We start from the raw sequence: 22,561 nt of genomic DNA, 5'->3' as shown, positions 1-22,561 counted from the left end.
GTTGTTTTTATCCTTCTTTGTGGGGACATTGTTGATTGTCACGTCATGTTAGGATGTACTTTGTGGACGCCGTCTATGCTCCACAGTAAGTTTTTGCTGTCGTCCAGCATTCAGTTTTTGTTTACTTTGCAGCCAGTTCAGCTTTAATTTTGTTCTGTATAGCCTTGCCTAAGCTTCAATGCCTTTTCTTAAGGGCATTCACCTTTTGGTTGGTTTTGGTTTAGGCATTAGATACCTTTTTATCTGATATGGAAGAGTATTACACGGTTACGCTGCCGAGCTCTAGACAGCACCGACACTCAACAACACATCATTTGCAGACTATCATTACTGGTTTGCAAAAAAATTGTTTTAACCCAAATAAGTGAAATTAAATAATCTCCCACGGCACACCAGACTGTGGCACACTAGTGGTTGAAAAACACAGCGGTAAGGGACACAAAGAATTGCTCTGGCGACATCCAGTGGACAGATATAGAAACAGCAGTTTTTTTCATTCTAAAAATTTCAGCTCATTTTTATACTCGGCAAACTCATCTGGTGGGCCAGAGGAAACCTGTTGGCGGGCCGCACCTTTGACGCCCCTGACCTAAAGGAACCAGAAATTCAACCATATTGGACTTTTCGGTCTCTCCCAAAAGAACCTTCACACATGTTGGAGTCAGCTGGATAAAAAAGCACCGCTGAGCTGACAAGACACAAAAAATGATTCTAAATTCAATGTTTTTTCTTTCAATCTGGCTCATCGGAGCGGGGTTAGCAGATGTTCCGTCAAAGATGGACTTCGATAAGTCCAGACGAAAATTAAACCAGCCAATGTTCCTTTCATCCATTTTGATGGGCCTTAAAGAAGGAAACCAAACCCAAATCAGCGCACTCACCTCCAGCTGGCTGCCAGTCGGTGTGAAGATGCTGTCTGCTGAAGAGGAAGATGTTAAAATGCACTAAAGACCAGTCGGCCCTCATATACGCCCTGAGAGAGGGGAGGAGGGAAGGCGGGTGGCGGAGGGGGAGCGATGGGGGCTGGGTTTGGGGTAGGGGGTGTTGATAGTGGGGGAAAAGGGGAGGTTAAAGACCCAGACCACCTTTTTATGACTACAGACTGCTGAAACATCACTTTTATTCACTTCAAGGTAAATGTCCACAAGCTTACATACTTATGTGTACTTACATGTGACCTTGACTTCCCCATGGTCCACCAGGAGAGGCAGAGGGGTCTCGAGTCATTCGTGTGCTTGTAACAAGCTAACAGGGGCCCCTTAATGTCCTTTGAAGGGTCCACATAGTCCTTGGCAGCATGTTCTGTGGACACTTTGACAGTTCTACCGTCCCCTGAAGCACCACATAGAACTGGTCCTGGGAGTCAGAAGTCCTCAAAGAGGTCTTCTGCCGCTGCTGACACATCGGAGCGTTGCTGGGCCGGTCCTGGCTGCTGATTTGCTGCCGCAAGGGAGTCCTTCTTACTGCGCACACACACACACACACACACGTACACACACACAGAATAAGTCAGTGGGCTAACAAGGTTTCTTTACAGCAGAGTAGGTTTTCCCGTTGAGACAGGAAGTGGATCATGTGGTTCACAAGGAGAAGACTGGAAACACATGGATAACGTGATTCCTATGTGTGTGTGTGTGTGTGTGTGTGTGTGACAAAGACACTGTGAACACACTAGAACCTCACACAACCTGTTGCCATGACGCTGGTCCACGTCTGATTTGTCTGTATTTGGAAACCGTTGTTCTCATAGGAAATAATGGCAAGAGAAAAATTACGTTCCGGGGTCAAACTGTGGCCATGCCGAAAGCTTTCTTGTTTTGTGTTGCCATGGTTACACGATCAACCAATGACTGCCTGAAGCACCTGCAAAGTGACCGAGTCATTCGTGACCTTTGAACTTTGACGGCAAAAATGTGCTTGGTGAGCTGAGTAACTGACTTCTTCCCGTCAATGAAGTGGTGACGTAGGAGAGAGACCCTCGGGCTGGTTGATCAGCACCAACGTGGAATTAGCAGGAAACATGTTCACTTGGCGGGGGGTACTCTGTGGGACGTGGGACGTGGGACCCCCCCCCCCCCCCGCCCCCACACATGAACGCACACACACAGCGTCGGCCAATTCTGTGTTTGAACCCGCTGAAATTGGTGGCAGAAAACCTTCTGCATGGTTTTAAAAGATTGTATTTGACAAACATTTCTCCTCTCCAGGAAAACACTGCTGAGGTTTTACTTTCTGATTGACTCCGCCCCATCTCACCAAATGCACATTAGTATACAAACTAAGTGGACTGAATTAATTTCATGGGGACACATTCCAGCTTTCAGTCCTCTGGAAATGTTATAGAGCAGGGGTCCCCAAACTTTTTGACCTGGGGGCCGCATTGGGTTATATATATATATATATATATATATATATATATATATATATATATATATATACATCCATCAATTTTCTACCGCTTATTCCCTTTGGGGTCGCTGGTGCCTATCTCAGCTACAATCGGGCAGAAGGCGGGGTACACCCTGGAAAAGTCCCCACCTCATTGCAGGGCTATATGTATACATATATATGCATATATACGTATACATATATATGCATATATATGTACATATATATGATGGAAATGGATGGATGTATATATATATATAAATATATATATATATATATATATATAAATATGTATATATATATATATATATATATATATATATCAATCAATCAATCAATGTTTACTTATATAGCCCTAAATCACTAGTGTCTCAAAGGGCTGCACAAACCACCACGACATCCTCGGTAGGCCCACATAAGGGCAAGGAAAACTCACACCCAGTGGGACATCGGTGACAATAATGACCTAGTGGGACGTCGGTGACAATAATGACTATGAGAACCTTAGAGAGGAGGAAAGCAATGGATGTCGAGCGGGTCTAACATGATACTGTGAAAGTTCAATCCACAATGGATCCAATCCAACACAGTCGCAAGAGTCCAGTCCAAAGCGGGTCCAACTCAGCAGAGAGAGTCCCGTTCACAGCGGAGCCACCAGGAAACCATCCCAAGCGGAGGCGGATCAGCAGCGCAGAGATGTCCCCAGCCGATACACAGGCAAGCAGTACATGGCCACCGGATCGGACCGGACCCCCTCCACAGGGGAGAGTGGGACATAGAAGAATATATGCATATATATATATATATACATATATACATACACAGATATATAAATATATACACACATATATACATACATACACATTCATACATACACACACATGTATATATATATATATATATATATATATATATATATATATATAGACACACACACAAATATATATATATATATATATATATATATGTATACATATATACATACATATATATATATACATACACACACACACATATATACACACACACACACACACATATATACACACACACACATATATATATATATATATATATATATATATATATATATATAATCTGTCTCATTGACACACACACACATATATATATACACATACATATATATATATATATATAAATGTGTATATAAATCTCTGTCTCATTGCTGATTAGACAAACTTCCTTCTCCTTACATTAAACAAAAAAAGTCATACGTCCACTGATGTTTAAAATCTCTACACTCTGAGTCTTTTTTACGTTTCCCCAATGATTTCGACAAGGGCGCACACGTGCCGCGCACTCGTCCGACACAGCGGTGCAAGCGTGATGATATCACATTATCGATTGGAAAAGGAATCTTTAGACAAAATGATTTGCCTGGGCGGCTAGGAGACCCTGAGAGTAACAAGCGGTAGAAAATGGATTGATGGATGAGCTAGAAAGGACAGACAAAAATAATAATAATTTAAAAACTTAAAAATATATATTTTTTTTACTTGGGACTACTACCCACGGTGCGTATCTCTGGGACCACTATTATTTTTTCAAAGCTCTTGTGTCTGTTCTGGTTCTTCCACACCAAACTCCTCTAAGCATGTCTTCATGCTTCATTTTAATTGTCTTGCCTGACTGATGGATTGATGAGGGGTGTCCCAATACTTCTGTACACAATGTGCATGTTTCTCAGCAGTGAACTCCTTCACAGGAGCAGTAGTTCTTCTAGAACAGGCAGTGGTGTCAGAGAGGAGTGGACAAAACAGGCTCCCTGCATGTCTTGTAGTGATTATCTGTGATCGCTGCAAGCCATCCTCCATGCTTTTACTGGGGGGAAACATCCTGTGTGCACAACACAGACGCATCCGCAGAACCCCGGGAACATCAGGAGGTCCACATGTTCCACAACCCCCGATGAAGGACTGCCACATCTTGCTGGCATCAGGCGGAGGTGCTTCTCAGATGTTTGGTTTGTTTTCAACCGCGTGAAAGTCACACGGGAGCTGCGAATATTTGCATTGCTAATTTGGTGACGAACTTTCACGACCCCCCAGCTCGCGTAGCAACGCGTTCAACTTGGCGGCCATGTGGTTTACTTTGCCACCCACCACCGGGGTCAAAGGTCGAGACGTCCAGGAGCCCCTCCTGTTTGTCCAAAATAAAGAAGATGGCTGACAGACAACTTTTATTATGTTTGATTTTCCCATTGGAGTCAACAGGAGGGAGAATAATCCAGTTTAGTGTGTTTTTATTTATATAGTCTGCTATATTTCTCTCCTCTAATGAGCTACTCCTTCGCCGATGTTCATGTACTGTAGGTTGATTTCAATTTTTCAAATGTTTATAATTGTAGCAATACGGCTGTTAAAGTTAAGGACTTTTGTGATTTCTGACTGTTTGTGAGGGCACCAAAGGGACTTCTGTGTGTGTGCAATAGGGATGTACGTTATACTGGTACTAGTATAGTACCGAGATACTGATAAATCATATTCAATACTATACCGCCTCTAAAAAGTAGCTGTCCACCCCCACCCCATGTCTTTGTCACGTTGTGACATTGCTGATTTTACGAGCAGAGGAGCATGTTCAGCAGCGCACAATCACAGAGTACTTACAAGCAGACAGAAAAGGGAGAATAGACACATTTTGGCTTAAAAACTAAAGATAAAGGTGAAGTTATAAGACTGAAACACCCTCAGGAAGAGTTGCTTTAAGACATGGCTAGCTAGCTAGCGGTTAACGTCCAGCCACAGTCGGCAGTGTTGTAGCTACTTCTAAATCACTAATCCTCGCCTCCATGGCGCCAATTAAAGTATGTTTCTTACAAGTATCATTATCACTGCAGGACGAGGAATAGCTAAACATGCTTCAACAAATGCCACGGGTGGATACACACCTAACATCAACTGTAATGATACCAAGTACAATAGCGTATTTATTACTATGATTACATCAATATTTTTTAGCATCACAAAATCTTTTTTAGTTTTTTAAAAATGTATATTATGTTTATAAACGGAGGAAATACGTCCCTGGACACATGATGACTTAAATTATGACTATTGTATTATCCTGTAACTACTTGGTATTGGATCGATACCCAAATGTGTGGTATCATCCAAAACTAATGTAAAGTATCTAACAACAGAAGAATACGAGTTAATTACAATTTAACAAAAGTGTAGATAGAACATGCTTCACGGTGGCAGAGGGGTTAGTGCGTCTGCCTCACAATACGAAGGTCCTGCAGAACTGTGTTCAAATCCAGGCTCGGGATCTTTCTGTGTGGAGTTTGCATGTTCTCCCCGTGAATGCGTGGGTTCCCTCCGGGTACTCCGGCTTCCTCCCACCTCCAAAGACATGCACCTGGGGATAGGTTGATTGGCAACACTAAATGGTCCCTAGTGTGTGAATGTGAGTGTGAATGTTGTCTGTCTATCTGTGTTGGCCCTGCGATGAGGTGGCGACTTGTCCAGGGTGTACCCCGCCTTCCGCCCGATTGTAGCTGAGATAGGCGCCATCGCCCCCCGCGACCCAGAAAGGGAATAAGCGGTAGAAAATGGATGGATGGATGGATGCAATATTGCAAAAGTACCGAAAAGTATCGAAATACATTTTGATACCGGTACCAAAATACTGGTATCGGGACGACACTGGTTCGAAATGTACAAACCATCACTAAAATAGACCTTATAGCAGCTACAACACAATGTACTGCATTTGACTTTTACACTTCACTTGAAGAATTAACGTCCCTTTTTTTTTACAAGCAAAACCGTTTCAGAGAATTGAATGTTGCAGAACAAAGTTCCTGACGTGCCCCATAAAAGACTTGATGAGACCACTTTAATGCAGTGGAACACGCTGACTCGGCGCCATCTGAGGTTCTTAAAAAAAGTGACTTTTAAGTCAACCTGTCTGTCACTTTAAGTCACGACCAGGTGAGCAAAAGGGAATCATTTTCATCATTGTGTAAATGTTGTACCTCGTCTTCAGAGAGCTCTGCGTCTGCGTCTGAGGTCGCTTGGTTGCCGCGTCAGAGGTCTGCAGGTGACGGAAGCGCCGCTTGCGACAGGGCGCCACGTCTATGATGTCAATCAGGCTGTCGTCCAATGGGCTTGGAGAGGAGGACCGCACATCTAAAGATACAAACCCCGTTTCCATATGAGTTGGGAAATTGTGTTAGATCAATCAATCAATCAATGTTTATTTATATAGCCCCAAATCACAAATGTCTCAAAGGACTGCACAAATCATTACGACTACAACATCCTCGGAAGAACCCACAAAAGGGCAAGGAAAACTCACACCCAGTGGGCAGGGAGAATTCACATTCAGTGGGACGCCAGTGACAATGCTGACTATGAGAAACCTTGGAGAGGACCTCAGATGTGGGCAACCCCCCCCCTCTAGGGGACCGAAAGCAATGGATGTCGAGCGGGTCTAACATGATACTGTGAAAGTTCAATCCATAGTGGCTCCAAGACAGCAGTGAGAGTCCCGTCCACAGGAAACCATCTCAAGCGGATCAGCAGCGTAGAGATGTCCCCAACCGATACAGGCGAGCGGTCCATCCTGGGTCCCGACGAGCGGTCCATCCTGGGTCTCGACTCTGGACAGTCAGTACTTCATCCATGGTCATCGGATGTAAATATAAACAAAATACAATGATTTGCAAATCCTTTCAAACCCATATTCAGTTGAATATGCTACAAAGACAACATTTTTTATGTTAAAACTTATAAACATTTTTTTTTGTGCAAACAATCATTAACTTTAGAATTTGATCCCAGCAACACGTGACAAGGAAGTTGGGAAAGGTGAAAATAAAGACTGATAAAGCTGAGGAATGCTCATCAAACACTTATTTGGAACATCCCACAGGTGTGCAGGCTAATTGGGAACAGGTGGGTGCCATGATTGGCTATAAAAACGGCTTCCCAAAAAATGCTCAGTCTTTCACACGAAAGGATGGGGCGAGGTACACCCCTTTGTCCACAACTGCGTGAGCAAATAGTCAAACAGTTTAAGAACAACGTTTCTCAAAGTGCAATTGCAAGAAATTTAGGGATTTCAACATCTACGCTCCATAATATCATCAAAAGGTTCAGAGAATCTGGAGAAATCACTCCATGTAAGCGGCATGGCCGGAAACAAACATTGAATGACCGAGACCGTTGATACCTCAGACGGCGCTGTATCAAAAACCGACATCAATCTCTAAAGGATATCACCACATGGGCTCAGGAACACTTCAGAAAACTACTGTCACTAAATACAGTTTGTCGCTGCATCTGTAACTGCAAGTTAAAGCTCTACTATGCAAAGTGAAAGCTATTTATCAACAACATCCAGAAACGCCGCCGGCTTCTCTGGGCCCGCGATCATTTAAGATGGACTGAGTCTTAGTGGAAAAGTGAAGTGAAGTGAATTATATTTATATAGCGCTTTTTCTCTAGTGACTCAAAGTGCTTTGCATAGTGAAACCCAATATCTAAGTAACATTCCAACCAGTGTGGGTGGCACTGGAAGCAGGTGGGTAAAGTGTCTTGCCCAAGGACACAACGGCAGTGACTAGGTTGGCAGAAGCGGGAATCGAACCTGCAACCCTCAAGTTGCTGGCACGGCCACTCTACCAACCGAGCTAAACCGCCCAAAGTGTTCTGTGGTCTGACGAGTCCAATTTCAAATTGTTTTTGGAAATATTCGACATCGTGTCATCCGGACCAAAAGGGAAGCAAACCATCCAGACTGTTATCGACCGCCTGCAGTCCAGACCTGTCCCCCATGGAAAATGTGTGGCGCATTATGAAGCGTAAAATACGACAGCGGAGACCCCGGACTGTTGAACGACCGAAGCTCTACATAAAACAAGAATGGGAAAGAATTCCACTTTCAAAGCTTCAACAATTAGTTTCCTCAGTTCCCAAACGTTTATTGAGTGTTGTTAAAAGAAAAGATGTAACACAGTGGTGAACATGCCCTTTCCCAACTACTTTGGCACGTGTTGCAGCCATGAAATTCTAAGTTAATTATTATTTGCTAAAAAAAAACAAGTTTATGAGTTTGAACATCAAATATCTTGTCTTTTTAGCGTATTCAACTGAATATGGGTTGAAAAGGATTTGCAAATCATTGTATTCCGTTTATATTTACATCTAACACAATTTCCCAACTCATATGGAAACGGGGTTTGTAAGACGAGACAAGTGAGAATGCCGGTGAAGGTCTCCATAAGAGGAGTGCATTAGCCAAGTGATGATAGCGATGGTCCAGGTTTTTAAACACGCACTCGCTAATGCTTTTTTGACCTTTTGGATGAAAAATTATTATCTGTAAGGCTGGAGCTTGCACAGGAGGCTCATCACATGCCCTGTCGTGGTATATCTTTACCATCAGCTCATTGATCACATTTAGTTTAGTTTACTTTAGTAGCTTGACGTGTTTCTTCAGCAAAAATAACAAAAGCCTTTTCTGCCCTGCGACGCTATCTGTCCGCGGCCCTAAGGAGCAGTCGCCACGGCAACAAGAACAACACCACGTCTTGCCTCCTCAGGCCCAAAAAAACCCCACTTTGAGCCAACCTGGCTGAGGGGGAATTACCGCCTGTGAGAAAGTGGAAACGTGGAGGGAAAAAAAGTGGGGAGGTGGGTGTGGGTACAAAGTGCTTCCATGACAGGTAGGCTGTTTAGGTTGTGTAAAGTTATGTAAGTAGTGAGACTTGTGCAGAGGCAAATGAATAACATACGGGGCCGCCTGGAGGTGGGAAGTGTCATCATGTTGATTGATTTTGACGTCAATGAGGCCCACAACTACTTTTATTTTTGCCAAGTTGTGTCATACGACACCAACTACACACAAAAACAACACACTCGACATCAAGCAGAAGCAGACATTTTCCCTCTTGTTATCTTCAATAAAACACAACAGAAATCCATTAGTTCTCAGGCGCTGGTGAGCTAACGCTAAGCTTCTTAAGTGTACCCCAAACCACGGACTTTGACAGGAGTCAAGTGTGTCGCAAGGGCATTTTTACCAACGTGTTACATGGCCTTTCCTTTAAACAAAGTAAACGTTTGGCAACTGAGAAGACCAATTTTTAAAGCTTTCCCATTCTAGCTGGAAGTACAGCTTAAGTTGTTCAACAGTCCGGGGTCTCCTTTGTGGTATTTTAGGCTTCATAATGCACCGCACATTTTCAACGGGAGACAGGTCTGGACTACAGTAAGGCCAGTCTAGTACCCGCACTCTTTTACTATGAAGCCGCGCTGTTGTAACACGTCGCTTGGCGATGTCTTGCTGAAATAACCAGGGGCGTCCATGATAACATTGCTTGGATGGCAACATATGTTGTTCCAAAACCTGTATGTACCTTTCAGCATTAATGGTGCCTTCACAAATGTGTAAGTTACCCATGCCTTGGGCACTAATACGCACGCTGCCTTTTGAACTTTGCGCCTATAACAGACCGGATGGTACTTTTCCTCTTTGTTCCGGAGGACACGACATCCACAGTTTCCAAAAACTATTTTAAATGTGAACTTGTCAGACCACAGAAAACTTTTCCCTTTGCATGAGACCATCTTAGATTAACTCGGGCCCAGCGAAGCCGGCGGCGTTTTTGGGTGTTGTTGATAAATGGCTTTGGGTTTGCATAGTAGAGTTTTAACATGCACTTACAGATGTAGCGACCAAGTGTAGTTACTGACAGTGGTTTTCTGAAGTTTTCCTGAGTCCATGTGGTGATATCATTTACACACTGATGTCACTTTTTGATGCAGTACCGCCTAAGGGATCGAGGGTCTGTAATATCATCGCTTACGTGCAGTGATTTCTCCAGATTCTCTGAACCTTTTGATGATATTACACACCATAGATGGTGAAATCCCTAAATTCCTTGCAATAACATGTTGAGAAATGTTGTTCTTAAACGGTTGGACAATTTGCTCACGGATTTGTTGACAAAGTGGTGACCCTCACCCCATCCTTGTCTGTGAATGACTTGGCATTTCATGGGAGCTGCTTTTATACCCAATCATGACACCCACCTGTTCCCGATTAAGCCTGTTCACCTGTGGGATGTTCCAAATAAGTCTTTGATGGTCATTCCTCAACTTTATCTGTCTTTTTTGCCACTTGTGCCAATTTTTTTAAATATGTTGCAGGCATCAAATTCCAAATGAGCTAATATTTGCAAAAAATAACAAAGTTTACCAGTTTGAACGTGAAGTATGTTGTATTTGCAGTCTATTCAATTGAATATAAGTCATACTTGCCAACCCTCCAGGATTTTCCGTGAGACTCCCGAAATTCAGCGCCTCTCCCGAAAACCTCCTCGGACAAAATTTCTCCCGAAATTCAGGCGGACCTGAGTGAGGACAGCCCGTTTTCAGGTCCGCTTTCCCACAATATAAACAGCGTGTCTGCCCGATGACGTTATAACTATAGAATGATCGAGGGCGAGTTCTTGGTTTCTTATGTGGGTTTATTGTTAGGCAGTTTCATTAATGTCCTCCTAGCACGGTAACAACACACAACAACAGCAGTCACGTTTTCGTCTACCGTAGTGAGTGAATTATATTTATATAGCACATTTTCTCTAGTGACTCAAAGCGCTTTACATTGTGAAACCCAATATCTAAGTTCCATTTAAACCAGTGTGGGTGGCACTGGGAGCAGGTGGTTAAAGTGTCTTGCCCAAGGACACAACGGCAGTGACAAGGATGGCGGAAGCGGGGTTCGAACCTGCAACCCTCAAGTTGCTGGCACGGCCGCTCTACCAACCGAGCTATACCGCCCCATAAAGCAGTTCGTCTTCCGTAAACAGCAATGTTGTGACACTCTTAAACAGGACAATACTGCCATCTACTGTACATGCATATGGTTAGAAAAATAGTGACAGAGAATAGAACGAGGATGTACAATTCAACCCTTAACTCAACAATGAGTAGATGAGTGTTATGTGTGTGTATATGTGTAAATAATGTATATATATATAGCTAGAATTCACTGAAAGTAAAGTATTTAATATATATATATATATATATATATATATATATATATATATATATATATATATATATATATGAAATACTTGACTCTTAACCACGCCCCCAACCACGGCCCACCCCCGACCCCCACCCCCACCCCCCACCTCCCGAAATCATAGATCTCAAGGTTGGCAAGTATGATACAAGTTAAAAAGGATTAGCGAATCATTGTATTTTGTTTTTATTTACCATTTACACAAGGTGACAACTTCACTGCTTTTGGGTTTTTGTACTCCTGAGGGAGGCCACTGTCATTAATTACTTGAGAAGAGAGGGATCGCGTGAATTGAATGACACATCTTAACTACACGTACAAATGTAGTCGTGGATATACGAGCCTGCTATGGTTGTGACATCTGGATTATTGAAATGTTTGTATTTCGTTTACATTATAAAAGAATTGACTTTGCTCATTTGCATGCCTGAACGTGGGTGTGCTTGGAACCTTGCCCTGCCCTGGCCCAACATGTCTGATTGTGTCCAAAGAGTGGAGGACTGCTGGGCACACTCGGCCCAGAACAGTACAGTAGTATTTTTTTTTGTGAGACGAGAATAACATATTACGACAAGTTCCACATGTTACCAGAAGGAGTGACGGCGGCCGGCGTAGGGGGATCATCCTCTCCTTCATCTTCGGTGCTGCCACCGTATTCGTCATCCTCCTCAGCTGCCGCTTGGTCCTGTTTGACCGGGTCCTTCTTTTTGTGCGCGTCAGAACTCCTGCAACACGGCGTGCACGTGCACAGCATGCAACGTTCAGTTTATGTCAGCCGGCGCTTCACTTTTTCTACATTTTCTTATGTTACAGCCTTATTCCATGCACAAGTGATTTCTTAGTCCAGGAGGGAATCTTTGGGCTCCGCACAATTTGAAAACAATTACAATTCAGGAGCTGCGCTTTGATTCAAAATGGAAATTTATTGACGCATCTTACAGGCTAAAAGTTTGGACACACCTTCTCATTCAATGGCTTTTCTTTATTTTCATGACTATTTACATTGTATATCAGGGGTAGGGAACCTATGGCTCTAGAGCCAGATGTGGCTCTTTTGATGACTGCATCTGGCTCTCAGATAAATGTTAGCTGACATTGCTTAACACAGGGCTCTCCAAAGTGTGGCCCGCGGGTCATTTTTTAACGGCCCCACGGCAAATATAAAGAATACAATTTTTAAAAAAAATGTAAAAAATAAAAATTGGTATAAAAGAGCAAACAGGTGAAATGTAACAAGAAATTGTTGCAATGTTTACTCTTATAACACAAAGCTGTCATGCAGGCTGTTTCTTTCTTTAAAAAATAATAATGAATCAAAATCAATCTCATTTTGAATTATTGACCTATTCATGGCTTCGATTACATCACATTAAATATTCCACTTTGAGATATCTTTTTGGGGAAAATGTTGCATATGTTGTGTTTTGCCATATAAAAAACTGAGCTCTTTTTCTTTTTTTTAAGAAAGGCCTAACACAAACATCCATCCATCCATCCATCCATTTTCTACCGCTTATTCCCTTTCGGGGTCACGGGGGGCGCTGGCGCCTATTTCAGCTACAATCGGGCGGAAGGCAGGGTACACCCTGGACAAGTCGCCACCTAATCGCAGGGCCAACACAGATAGACAGACAACATTCACACTCACATTCACACACTAGGGCCAATTTAGTGTTGCCAATCAACCTATCCCCAGGTGCATGTCTTTGGAAGTGGGAGGAAGCCGGAGTACCCGGAGGGAACCCACGCATTCACGGGGAGAACATGCAAACTCCACACAGAAAGATCCCGAGCCTGGATTTGAACCCAGGACTGCAGGACCTTCGTATTGTGAGGCAGACGCACTAACCCCTCTGCCACCGTGAAGCCCTAACACAAACAAACAAAACATAAACAACAATAAAACTTAAAATTGACGGATATATCTGAAGTTGATCTCAAGATTATTGTGCTAAAAGTAAACGGTAAATAAAATGTATAATTTATTTTTTAACACTTTAATAAGTAGGACACTTTTGGATCCCCAATTATTTTAGTATGATTTGTTTTCAAGTGTCATTGCTCAAAAAATAATAATGAAACAAAATCCAAAATTAAGGCTCCAATCATTATATAATCTCAAATATTCCACGTAAAAAAGTTATTGGGTGAACTATTGCATATTTTGTGTTTTTCCATTTCTTTTTTCTAATGGTAATCTAGAGATTTAAAACTTGAATAATAATAAAAATTATAATACTGAATAATGACACATTTTTTTTACCAAAACCCTTTGGGGTCCCCGGGAAAATAACTGAGTGGAGGCCTAAATGTATATTTTGTATACATATATTGTATTGGTTTTTAAAATAAAAATTATGAAAATGGCCTCCACTTGCTCTGATTTTTCAGTGTGCGGCGCTCAGTGGAAAAAGTTTGGACACCCCTGGCTTAACACGATAATTATGAATAATTCCGCTCGTAATCACAGTGCTAAAATTACTGTTCAAAATATAAAACATTCTCATGAATTTTATCCATCCATCCGTTTTCTACCAGACTTGTTCAAGAAGTCGCATTAATGGTAAGAAGTATTTGATTTATTATTGGTTAACTTCAGAATAACAATGTTATTAAAAAGAATAGGAGATTTATTATACTCTAAACATGTTGGTCTTACTTAAAAATGCACACATTTAGTTGTATTCAGTGTTAAAAAATATGATATGGCTCTCACGGAAATACATTTTAAAATATTTGGCTTTCATGGCTCACTCAGGCAAAAAGGTTCCCGACCCCTGTTGTAGATTGTCACATCAAAACTAGGAATAAAAACATGTGGAGTTATGTACTTAACACAAAAAGGTGATATAACTAGAGATATCCGATATTGTCCTTATCAACTGATATTGATATATACAGTCGTGGAATCAACACGTTACTATGCCTAATTTGGTTGTGATCCCCGCTGGATGCAATAAACAATGTAACAATGTTTTCCAAAATAAATCAACTCAAGTTATGGAAAAAAATGCCAACATGGCACTGCCATGTTTATTATTGAAGTTACAAAGTGCATTATTTTTTTTAACATGCCTCAAAACAGCAGCTTGGAATTTGGGACATGCTCTAACTGAGAGAGCATGAGGAGGTTGGGGTGGGCGGGGTTGGGGTGTATATTGTAGCGTCCCGGAAGAGCTAGTGCTGCAGTGGGTTCTGGGCATTTGCTCTGTTGATTTTATGTTGTGTTACAGTGCGGTTGTTCTCCCGAAATTTGTTTTTCGTTCTTGTTTGGTGTAGGTTCACAGTGTGGCGCATGTTTGTAACAGTGTTAAAGTTGTTTATACGGCCACCTTCAGTGTGACCTGTATGGCTGTTGACCAAGTATGCCTTGCATTCACTTGTGAGTGTGAAAAGCCATAGATATTATGTGATTAGGACGGCACGCAAAGGCAGTGCCTTTAAGGTTTATTGTCGCTCAGTACTTCTCCCTACGGTGGTGTACACAGCGGCGTTTTAAAAAGTCATAAATTTTACTTTTTGAAACGGATACCGATAATTTCCGACATTACATTATAAAGCATTTACCGGACGATAATATCGGAGTGCCGGACATCTCTAGAAATAACTGAAAACATGTTTTACAATCTAGTTTCTTCAAAATAGCCACGCTTTGCTCTGATCACTGTTTTGCACACTCTTGGCATTCTCTTCATGAGCTTCAAGAGGTTGTCACCTGAATGGTTTTCACTTCACAGGTGTCATAGTGACATGAAATAGTCATGAAAAATAACGACAATGCATTGGAATGAGTAGGTCTGTCCAAACTTTTGGCCTGTACTGTATATTGATGCAGTTTTTTCTGTTTCTCTAAATAAGCATTCATCACTTGAAACTTTTAAAAACAGTGCATTTGTAATAAGAAACAGTTGAATGGATTCAATAAATCAATGTTTATTTATATAGCCCTAAATCACAAGTGTCTCAAAGGGCTGCACAAGCCACAACGACATCCTAGGTTCAGATCCCACATCAGGGCAAGGAAAAACTCAACCCAATGGGACAATGAGAAAGGAGAGGACTGCAGATGTGGGTACCCAGTCCCCTCCAACCCCCCTAGGGTGACCGGTGCAATGGGCGTCGAGTGGATCTAGCATAATATTGTGAGAGTCGAGTCCATAGTGGATCTAACATGGTAGTGAGAGTCCAGTCCATAGTGGATCTAACATAATAGTGCGAGTCCAGTCCATAGTGGATCTAACATAATAGTGCGAGTCCAGTCCGTAGTGGATCTAAAATAATTAGTGAGAGTCCAGTCCATAGTGGATCTAACATAATAGTGAGAGTCCAGTCCATAGTGGATCTAACAGAATAGTGTGAGAGTCCAGTCCATAGTGGATCTAACATAATAGTGGGAGTCCAGTCCATAGTGGATCTAACATAATAGTGGGAGTCCAGTCCATAGTGGATCTAACATAATAGTGGGAGTCCAGTCCATGGTGGATCTAACATAATAGTGGGAGTCCAGTCCATGGTGGATCTAACATAAAAGTGTGAGTCCAGTCCATAGTGGATTTGCATAATAGTTAGAGTCCAGTCCATGGTGGATCAAACATAATAGTGAGAGTCCAGTCCATAGTGGATCTAAAATAATTAGTGAGAGTCCAGTCCATAGTGGATCTAACATAATAGTGAGAGTCCAGTCCATAGTGGATCTAACAGAATAGTGTGAGAGTCCAGTCCATAGTGGATCTAACATAATAGTGGGAGTCCAGTCCATAGTGGATCTAACATAATAGTGGGAGTCCAGTCCATGGTGGATCTAACATAATAGTGGGAGTCCAGTCCATGGTGGATCTAACATAATAGTGAGAGTCCAGTCCATAGCGGATCTAACATAATAGTGAGAGTCCAGTCCATAGTGGATCTAACATAATAGTGTGAGAGTCCAGTCCATAGTGGATCTAACATAATAGTGAGAGTCCAGTCCATAGTGGATCTAACATAATAGTGGGAGTCCAGTCCATAGTGGATCTAACATAATAGTGAGAGTCCAGTCCATAGTGGATCCAACATAATAGTGGGAGTCTAGTCCATAGTGGATCTAACATAATAGTGAGAGTGCAGTCTATAGTGGATCCAACATAATAGTGAGAGTCCAGTCCATAGTGGATCCAACATAATAGTGGGAGTCTAGTCCATAGTGGATCTAACATAATAGTGAGAGTGCAGTCCATAGTGGATCTAACATAATAGTGAGAGTCCAGTCCATTTTGGATCTAAAATAATAGTGAGAGTCCAGTCCATAGTGGATCTAACATAATAGTGGGAGTCCAGTCCATGGTGGATCTAACATATTAGTGAGAGTCCAGTCCATAGTGGATCTAACATAATAGTGGGAGTCCAGTCCATGGTGGATCTAGCATATTAGTGAGAGTCCAGTCCATAGTGGATCTAACATAATAGTGGAAGTCCAGTCCATGGTGGATCTAACATAATATTGTGAGAGTCCAGTCCATAGTGGATCTAACATGATAGTGAGAGTCCAGTCCCATTACATTTGTTAAATTAATGGAAATGCGTGCAAAACTGGAACACAAATGCCCTAAAATAAAAGGAGCTGGTCGGGTCTCTCGATGAAGTAGCTCGTTGCGGTCAGCCAAATATAAGAACACTTAATTGACGAACAATGAATAATTAATTACTGACGTTTACTAATCGATTTTACAATCGCCCATTTCTGACGTGCGATGCATCTAAATATCGATTATTTCCCTCACCTTGATTTCTTAGTTTTAAATGTGAATACATTTGCAAACATTTGTGGTATTGTGTGTAGAATTTTGAGGGAAAAAATGAATGGATTCCATTTAGGAAGAAGTGCTGTAACACAACAAAATGTGTAAAAATGCACTGTACCTCTCTTCCTGCAGCTCTTGGATCGTTTGGCGTAGACTGCGGATCTTGGCTTTCTTCTCGTTCAGGACCAGGACAAATCGAGAGTAAAGCTCCGCCTCCAAGTTGTCTTTCTGGTCTGCATAGTGCTTTAGTCTGAAACACAAACGACATAATTAAACATGAAAAACATTTTTTGCTTTAGTGTTCTTGCCCTAACTTGAACTTTGACTCCTTTCACTGAAGGTCAATGACAAACGATGACATCCTGGTTACGCCAGCGTTCTACTACATGTTCTAACGAGGTAAAGAGGAAGCAAAACTTGCGGTTTTTACTCTGATGTTACAGATTTGATCATGTCTTCACAGTCCAACTGGCGTCATGCAGTGAAAAGAAAGTCAAAGAAAAGATGTCTTTACTCTGCGGCGATGCGTTGATGTTCTTTTGTCAGTCGTCGGTTCTGCTCGTCCAGGTCCTGGTTTTGGTGCTTCAGAGCGGATCCTCTCTCCAGAATGTGGGTCAGCATTCCTTGCACAGCTTCCGCGGGGTCTGGGACCGGGCTCAGCGCGACCGAGCCCAACCGGAACTGGACCACGGGAACCAGAAGACCAGTGAGACATGTTCATGTGACGTTAAAAAAAAATCGCGGGAGATGAGAGAGTAATGCAAGCTGAACTAAACATGCACGGTTACGCCTGTGAAGGCTGTCAAAGTGAGACCAGTGCAGTTGTCAGGGTGGTGGTTTTTCATGGGATAACTCTAGGAACTTCTTGTTGTTTTTGTTGAGCAAGAGACTTTAGGCCACAGGTGTCAAACTCAAAGCCCAGGGACCACATTTGGCCTGCCACGTCATGTACAGCGGCCCGCAAAAGCCCTGTTATTTTTTAATGGTGAGACACAGAAATACAAACCCCATTTCCATATGAGTTGAGAAATTGTGTTAGATGTAAATATAAAGGGAATACAATTATTTGCATAATCCTTTTCAACCCATATTCAGTTGAATGCACTACAAAGACAAGATATTTGATGTTCAAACTTATAAACTTTATTTTATTTTTTGTAAATAATAATTAACTTAGAATTTCATGGCTGCAGCACGTGCCAAAGTAGTTGGGAAAGGGCATGTTCACCACTGTGTTACATCACGTTTGGGAACTGAGGAAACTAATTATTGAAGCTTTGAAAGTGGAATTCTTTCCCATTCTTGTTTTCTGTAGAGCTTCAGTCGTTCAACAGTCCGGGGTCTCCGCTGTCGTATTTTACGCTTCATAATGTACCACACATTTTCCATGGGAGACAGGTCTGGACTGCAGGCGGGCCAGGAAAGTACCCGCACTCTTTTTTTACAAAGCCACGCTGTTGTAACACTTGCTGAATGTGACTTGGCATTGTCTTGCTGAAATAAGCAGGGGCGTCCATGAAAAAAAACGGCGCTTAAGATGTTGTTCCAAAACCTGCATGTACCTTTCAGCATAAATGGTGCCTTCAGAGATGTGTAAGTTACCCATGCCTTGGGCACTAATACACCCCCATTCCGTCACAGATGCTGGCTTTTGAACTTTGCGTCGATAACAGTCTAGATGGTTTGCTTCCTCTTTGGTCCGGATGACGCGATGTCGATTATTTCCAAAAACAATTTGAAATGTGGACTCGTCAGACCACAGAGCACTTTTCCACTTTGCATCAGTCCATCCTAGATGATCTCGGGCCCAGAGAAGCTGGCAGCGTTTCTGGATGTTGTTGATAAATGACTTTCGCATTACATAGTAGAGCTTTAACTTGCACTTACAGATGTAGCGACCAACTGTATTTAGTGACAGTGGTTTTCTGAAGTGTTCCTGAGCCCATGTGGTGATATCCTTTAGAGATTGATGTTGTTTTTTGATACAGTGCCTGCCGTCTGATGGATCGAAGGTCACGGTCATTCAATGTTGGTTTCCGGCCATGCCGCTTACGTGGAGTGATTTCTCCAGATTCTCTGAACTTTTTGATGATATTATGGAGCGTAGATGTTGAAATCCCTAAATTTCTTGCAATGGCACTTTGAGAAACGTTGTTCTTAAACTGTTTGACTATTTGCTCACGCAGTTGTGGACAAAGGGGTGTACCTCGCCCCATCCTTTCTTGTGAAAGACTGAGCATTTTTTGGGAAGCTGTTTTTATACCCAATCATGGCACCCACCTGTTCCCAATTAGCCTGCACACCTGTGGGATGTTCCAAATAAGTGTTTGATGAGCATTCCTCAACTTTATCAGTATTTATTTTCACCTTTCCCAACTTCTTTGTCACGTGTTGCTGGCATCAAATTCTAAAGTTAATGATTATTTGCCCCCAAATTTTTTTTTATCAGTTCGAACATCAAATATGTTGTCTTTGTAGCATATTCAACTGAATATGGGTTGAAAATGATTTGCAAATCATTGTATTCTGTTTATATTTACATCCAACACAATTTCCCAACTCTGAGAGAGCATGAGGAAGTTCGGGTGGGCGGGGTTGAGGTGGGTTGAGTTAGTGCTGCAAGGGCTTCTGGGTATTTGTTCTGTTGTGTTACGGTGCGGATGTTCTCCCGAAATGTGTTTTGTCATTCTTGTTTGGTGTGGGTTCACAGTGTGGCGCATATTTGTAACAGTGTTAAAGTTGTTTGTACGGCCACCCTCAGTGTGACCTGTATGGCTGTTGCCCAAATATGACTTTCATTCCCTTGTGTGTGTGAAAAGCCGTAGATATTATGTGATTGGGCCGGAAGGCACGCCCCCTATATTGTTGTCTGAGTGGAAATCGGGAGAAATTTGGGAAAATGGTTGCCCCGGGGGATTTTCGGGAGGGGCACTGACATCCGGGAGTCTCCCGGGAAAAGGGGGAGGGTTAGCAAGTACTCTGTACTTCTCCCTACATACGTGTAACACTCTGTAAAGCGGCGTTTTAAAAAGTCATACATTTTACTTTTTGAAACCGATACCGATAATTTCTGATATTACATTTTAAAGCATTTATCGGCCGATAATATCGGCAGTCTGATATTATCGGACAACTCTAGTAAAAACCATCGTAAATGTCGTGGCGTCTTAGCTGCCAGTCGTTTTTTTGACAGTGTATGTAATACAAATATGATAATCAGACTGTAGCTGAGATAGGCGCCAGCGCCCCCCGCAACCCCGAAAGGGAATAAGCGGTAGAAAATGGATGGATGGAAATGCACAGCAACTAATTGTACAATATCATGAGGTGATTTCTTATACATTTCTATTCATAAATGATATACGGTTACAAACGGCCCTCTTAGGGCAGCCATAACTGCGATGTGGCCTTCAGTGTAAGCATGTGCTACACCCCTGTAAACTCCCACTCTTGTTGTTTTAAGAAGACACACACCAAGGTTTCCGTTCTGTTGTAACGACTGAGCGTCCGCCCTGAGATCGGTAGGTCTTGAGTTCAAACCCCGGCCCGAGTCATACCACTATAAAAATGGGAGCCATTACCTCCCTGCTTGGCACTTAGCATCAAGGCTTGGAATTGGGGGTTAAATCACCAAAAATGAATGCCGGGCGTGGCCACTGCTGCTGCCCACTGCTCCCTTCACCTCCCAGGGGGTGATCAAATTCAGAGGACACATTTCACCACACCAAGTGTGTGTGTGACAATCTTTGGTACTTTAACTTATGTCTCCTGGCAACAAAAAATAAGCACTTTATCCAGCCTGTAAATAAAATAGTGTTTACTTTTGACCGTCACGGTTACACATGTCATTCACTTAAAGGGGAACATTATCACCAAACCTATGCAAGCGTCAATATATACCTTGATGTTGCAGAAAAAAGACCATGTATTTTTTCAACCGATTTCCGAACTCTAAATGGGTGAATTTTGGCGAATTAAACGCCTTTCTGTTTATCGGTCATGTGGTGATGACGTCAGAACGTGACGTCTCCGAGGTAACATTTTCAACACATTACAAACACCGGGTCTCAGCTCTGTTATTTTCCGTTTTTTCGACAATTTTTTGGAACTTTGGAGATATCATGCTTCGTCGGTGTGTTGTCGGAGGGTGTAACAACACTAACAGGGAGGGATTCAAGTTGCACCACTGGCAAGAAATCTGCCGCCAGACCCCCATTGAATGTACCAGAGTGTCTTCACATTTGACCGGCGATGCTAAGACAGACATGGCACAGAGATGTATGGATAACCTGCAGATGCATTTGCAACAATTAAGTCAACGAAATCACAAAGGTCAGTTTTGTTGATGTTGTTGACTTATGTGCTAATCAGACATATTTGGTAATGGCATGACTGCCAGCTAATCGATCCTAACATGCTACGCTAATCGATGCTAACATGCTATTTACGCTAGCTGTATGTACATTTGAAACTAGATACCCACATTTAATGCCAAACAAACACTTACCAATCGACGGATTTAAGTTGCTCTAGTGTCATAAGATGCGAAAGTCCTGATCGTTTGGTCCGCACATTTTACCGGCGATACTAATAAGGCAGCCATGCTATGGGCCACTTCATTAGGTACACCCATGCTATGGCCGAATAGCGTCAATAGCTATTAGCTCAATAGCTTTAATTTCTTCTTTAATTTCGTTTTCGCTATCTGCCTGCATACTCCGACCATCTGTTTCAATACATGCGTAATCTGTTGAATCGCTTAAGCCGCTGAAATCCGAGTCTCAATCCGAGCTAATGTCGCTATATCTTGCTGTGGTAACCGCCATGTTGTTTGTATTGGCAGCATTGTATGACGTCACAGGGAACAGGATAGTGGTTTCGAAGATAGCAAAAATAAGGCACTTTAAACCTTTATTTAGGGATATTCCGGGACCGGTAAAATTTTGAAAAAAACTTCAAAAAATACAACAAGCCACTGGGAACTGATTTTTATTGTTTTTAAGCCTTTTGAAATTGTGATAATGTTCCCCTTTAACAACTCATTATTGGCCATGTGTCGCCAATAGTGCATTTTAGAGGTGCATGTTACCATATTTTCTGGACCATAGGGCACAACGGATAATAAAGCGCACTGCAGATGAGCAGGTCTAGTCAGGTTTATTTTCATACAAAAGTTGCACCGGATTACAGGGCGCATTAAAGGAGTCACATTACTATTCTTTTTTCGAAATGTAAAAGATTTACTTGTGTTTTTCAACCTTTTTTGAGCCAAGGCACATTTTTTACTTTGAAAAAATGCGGCGGCACACAACCAGCAGAAATCATTAAAAAAC

The 22,561-nt window shown here is 42.2% G+C and overlaps 2 protein-coding genes across 3 annotated transcripts in view; both read right to left on the bottom strand.

The window, feature by feature from the left end:
* LOC133535983 (versican core protein-like) overlaps window positions 1-1,305 on the bottom strand; it is a 36,168-nt gene extending 34,863 nt beyond the window's left edge. For both annotated transcript variants that reach the window (XR_009802364.1, XM_061876099.1), the window contains exons 1-2: window positions 1,172-1,305; window positions 882-1,023 (exon numbers count right to left, since the gene is read on the bottom strand). Coding sequence is in view for 1 of the 2 variants with exons in the window: in XM_061876099.1 (XP_061732083.1) it covers window positions 882-1,023; window positions 1,172-1,192 (163 nt within the window). In the remaining variant the exon portion in view is untranslated. The remainder of the gene's footprint in view (window positions 1-881; window positions 1,024-1,171) is intronic.
* The window catches only part of xrcc4 (X-ray repair complementing defective repair in Chinese hamster cells 4), a 34,197-nt gene continuing 12,739 nt past the window's right edge, over window positions 1,104-22,561 (bottom strand). The window contains exons 4-8 of the mRNA XM_061876100.1: window positions 17,743-17,909; window positions 17,347-17,478; window positions 12,037-12,173; window positions 6,389-6,542; window positions 1,104-1,463 (exon numbers count right to left, since the gene is read on the bottom strand). Of these exons, the coding sequence (XP_061732084.1) occupies window positions 1,364-1,463; window positions 6,389-6,542; window positions 12,037-12,173; window positions 17,347-17,478; window positions 17,743-17,909 (690 nt within the window). The 3' untranslated portion in view covers window positions 1,104-1,363. The remainder of the gene's footprint in view (window positions 1,464-6,388; window positions 6,543-12,036; window positions 12,174-17,346; window positions 17,479-17,742; window positions 17,910-22,561) is intronic.

The sequence above is a fragment of the Nerophis ophidion genome, linkage group LG17 (assembly GCF_033978795.1).
Source record: "Nerophis ophidion isolate RoL-2023_Sa linkage group LG17, RoL_Noph_v1.0, whole genome shotgun sequence".
In the NCBI taxonomy this organism is placed as follows: Eukaryota; Metazoa; Chordata; class Actinopteri; order Syngnathiformes; family Syngnathidae; genus Nerophis; species Nerophis ophidion.
The sequence above is the reverse complement of the archived record's forward strand: the minus strand, read 5'-3'. Positions and strand labels throughout refer to the sequence as shown.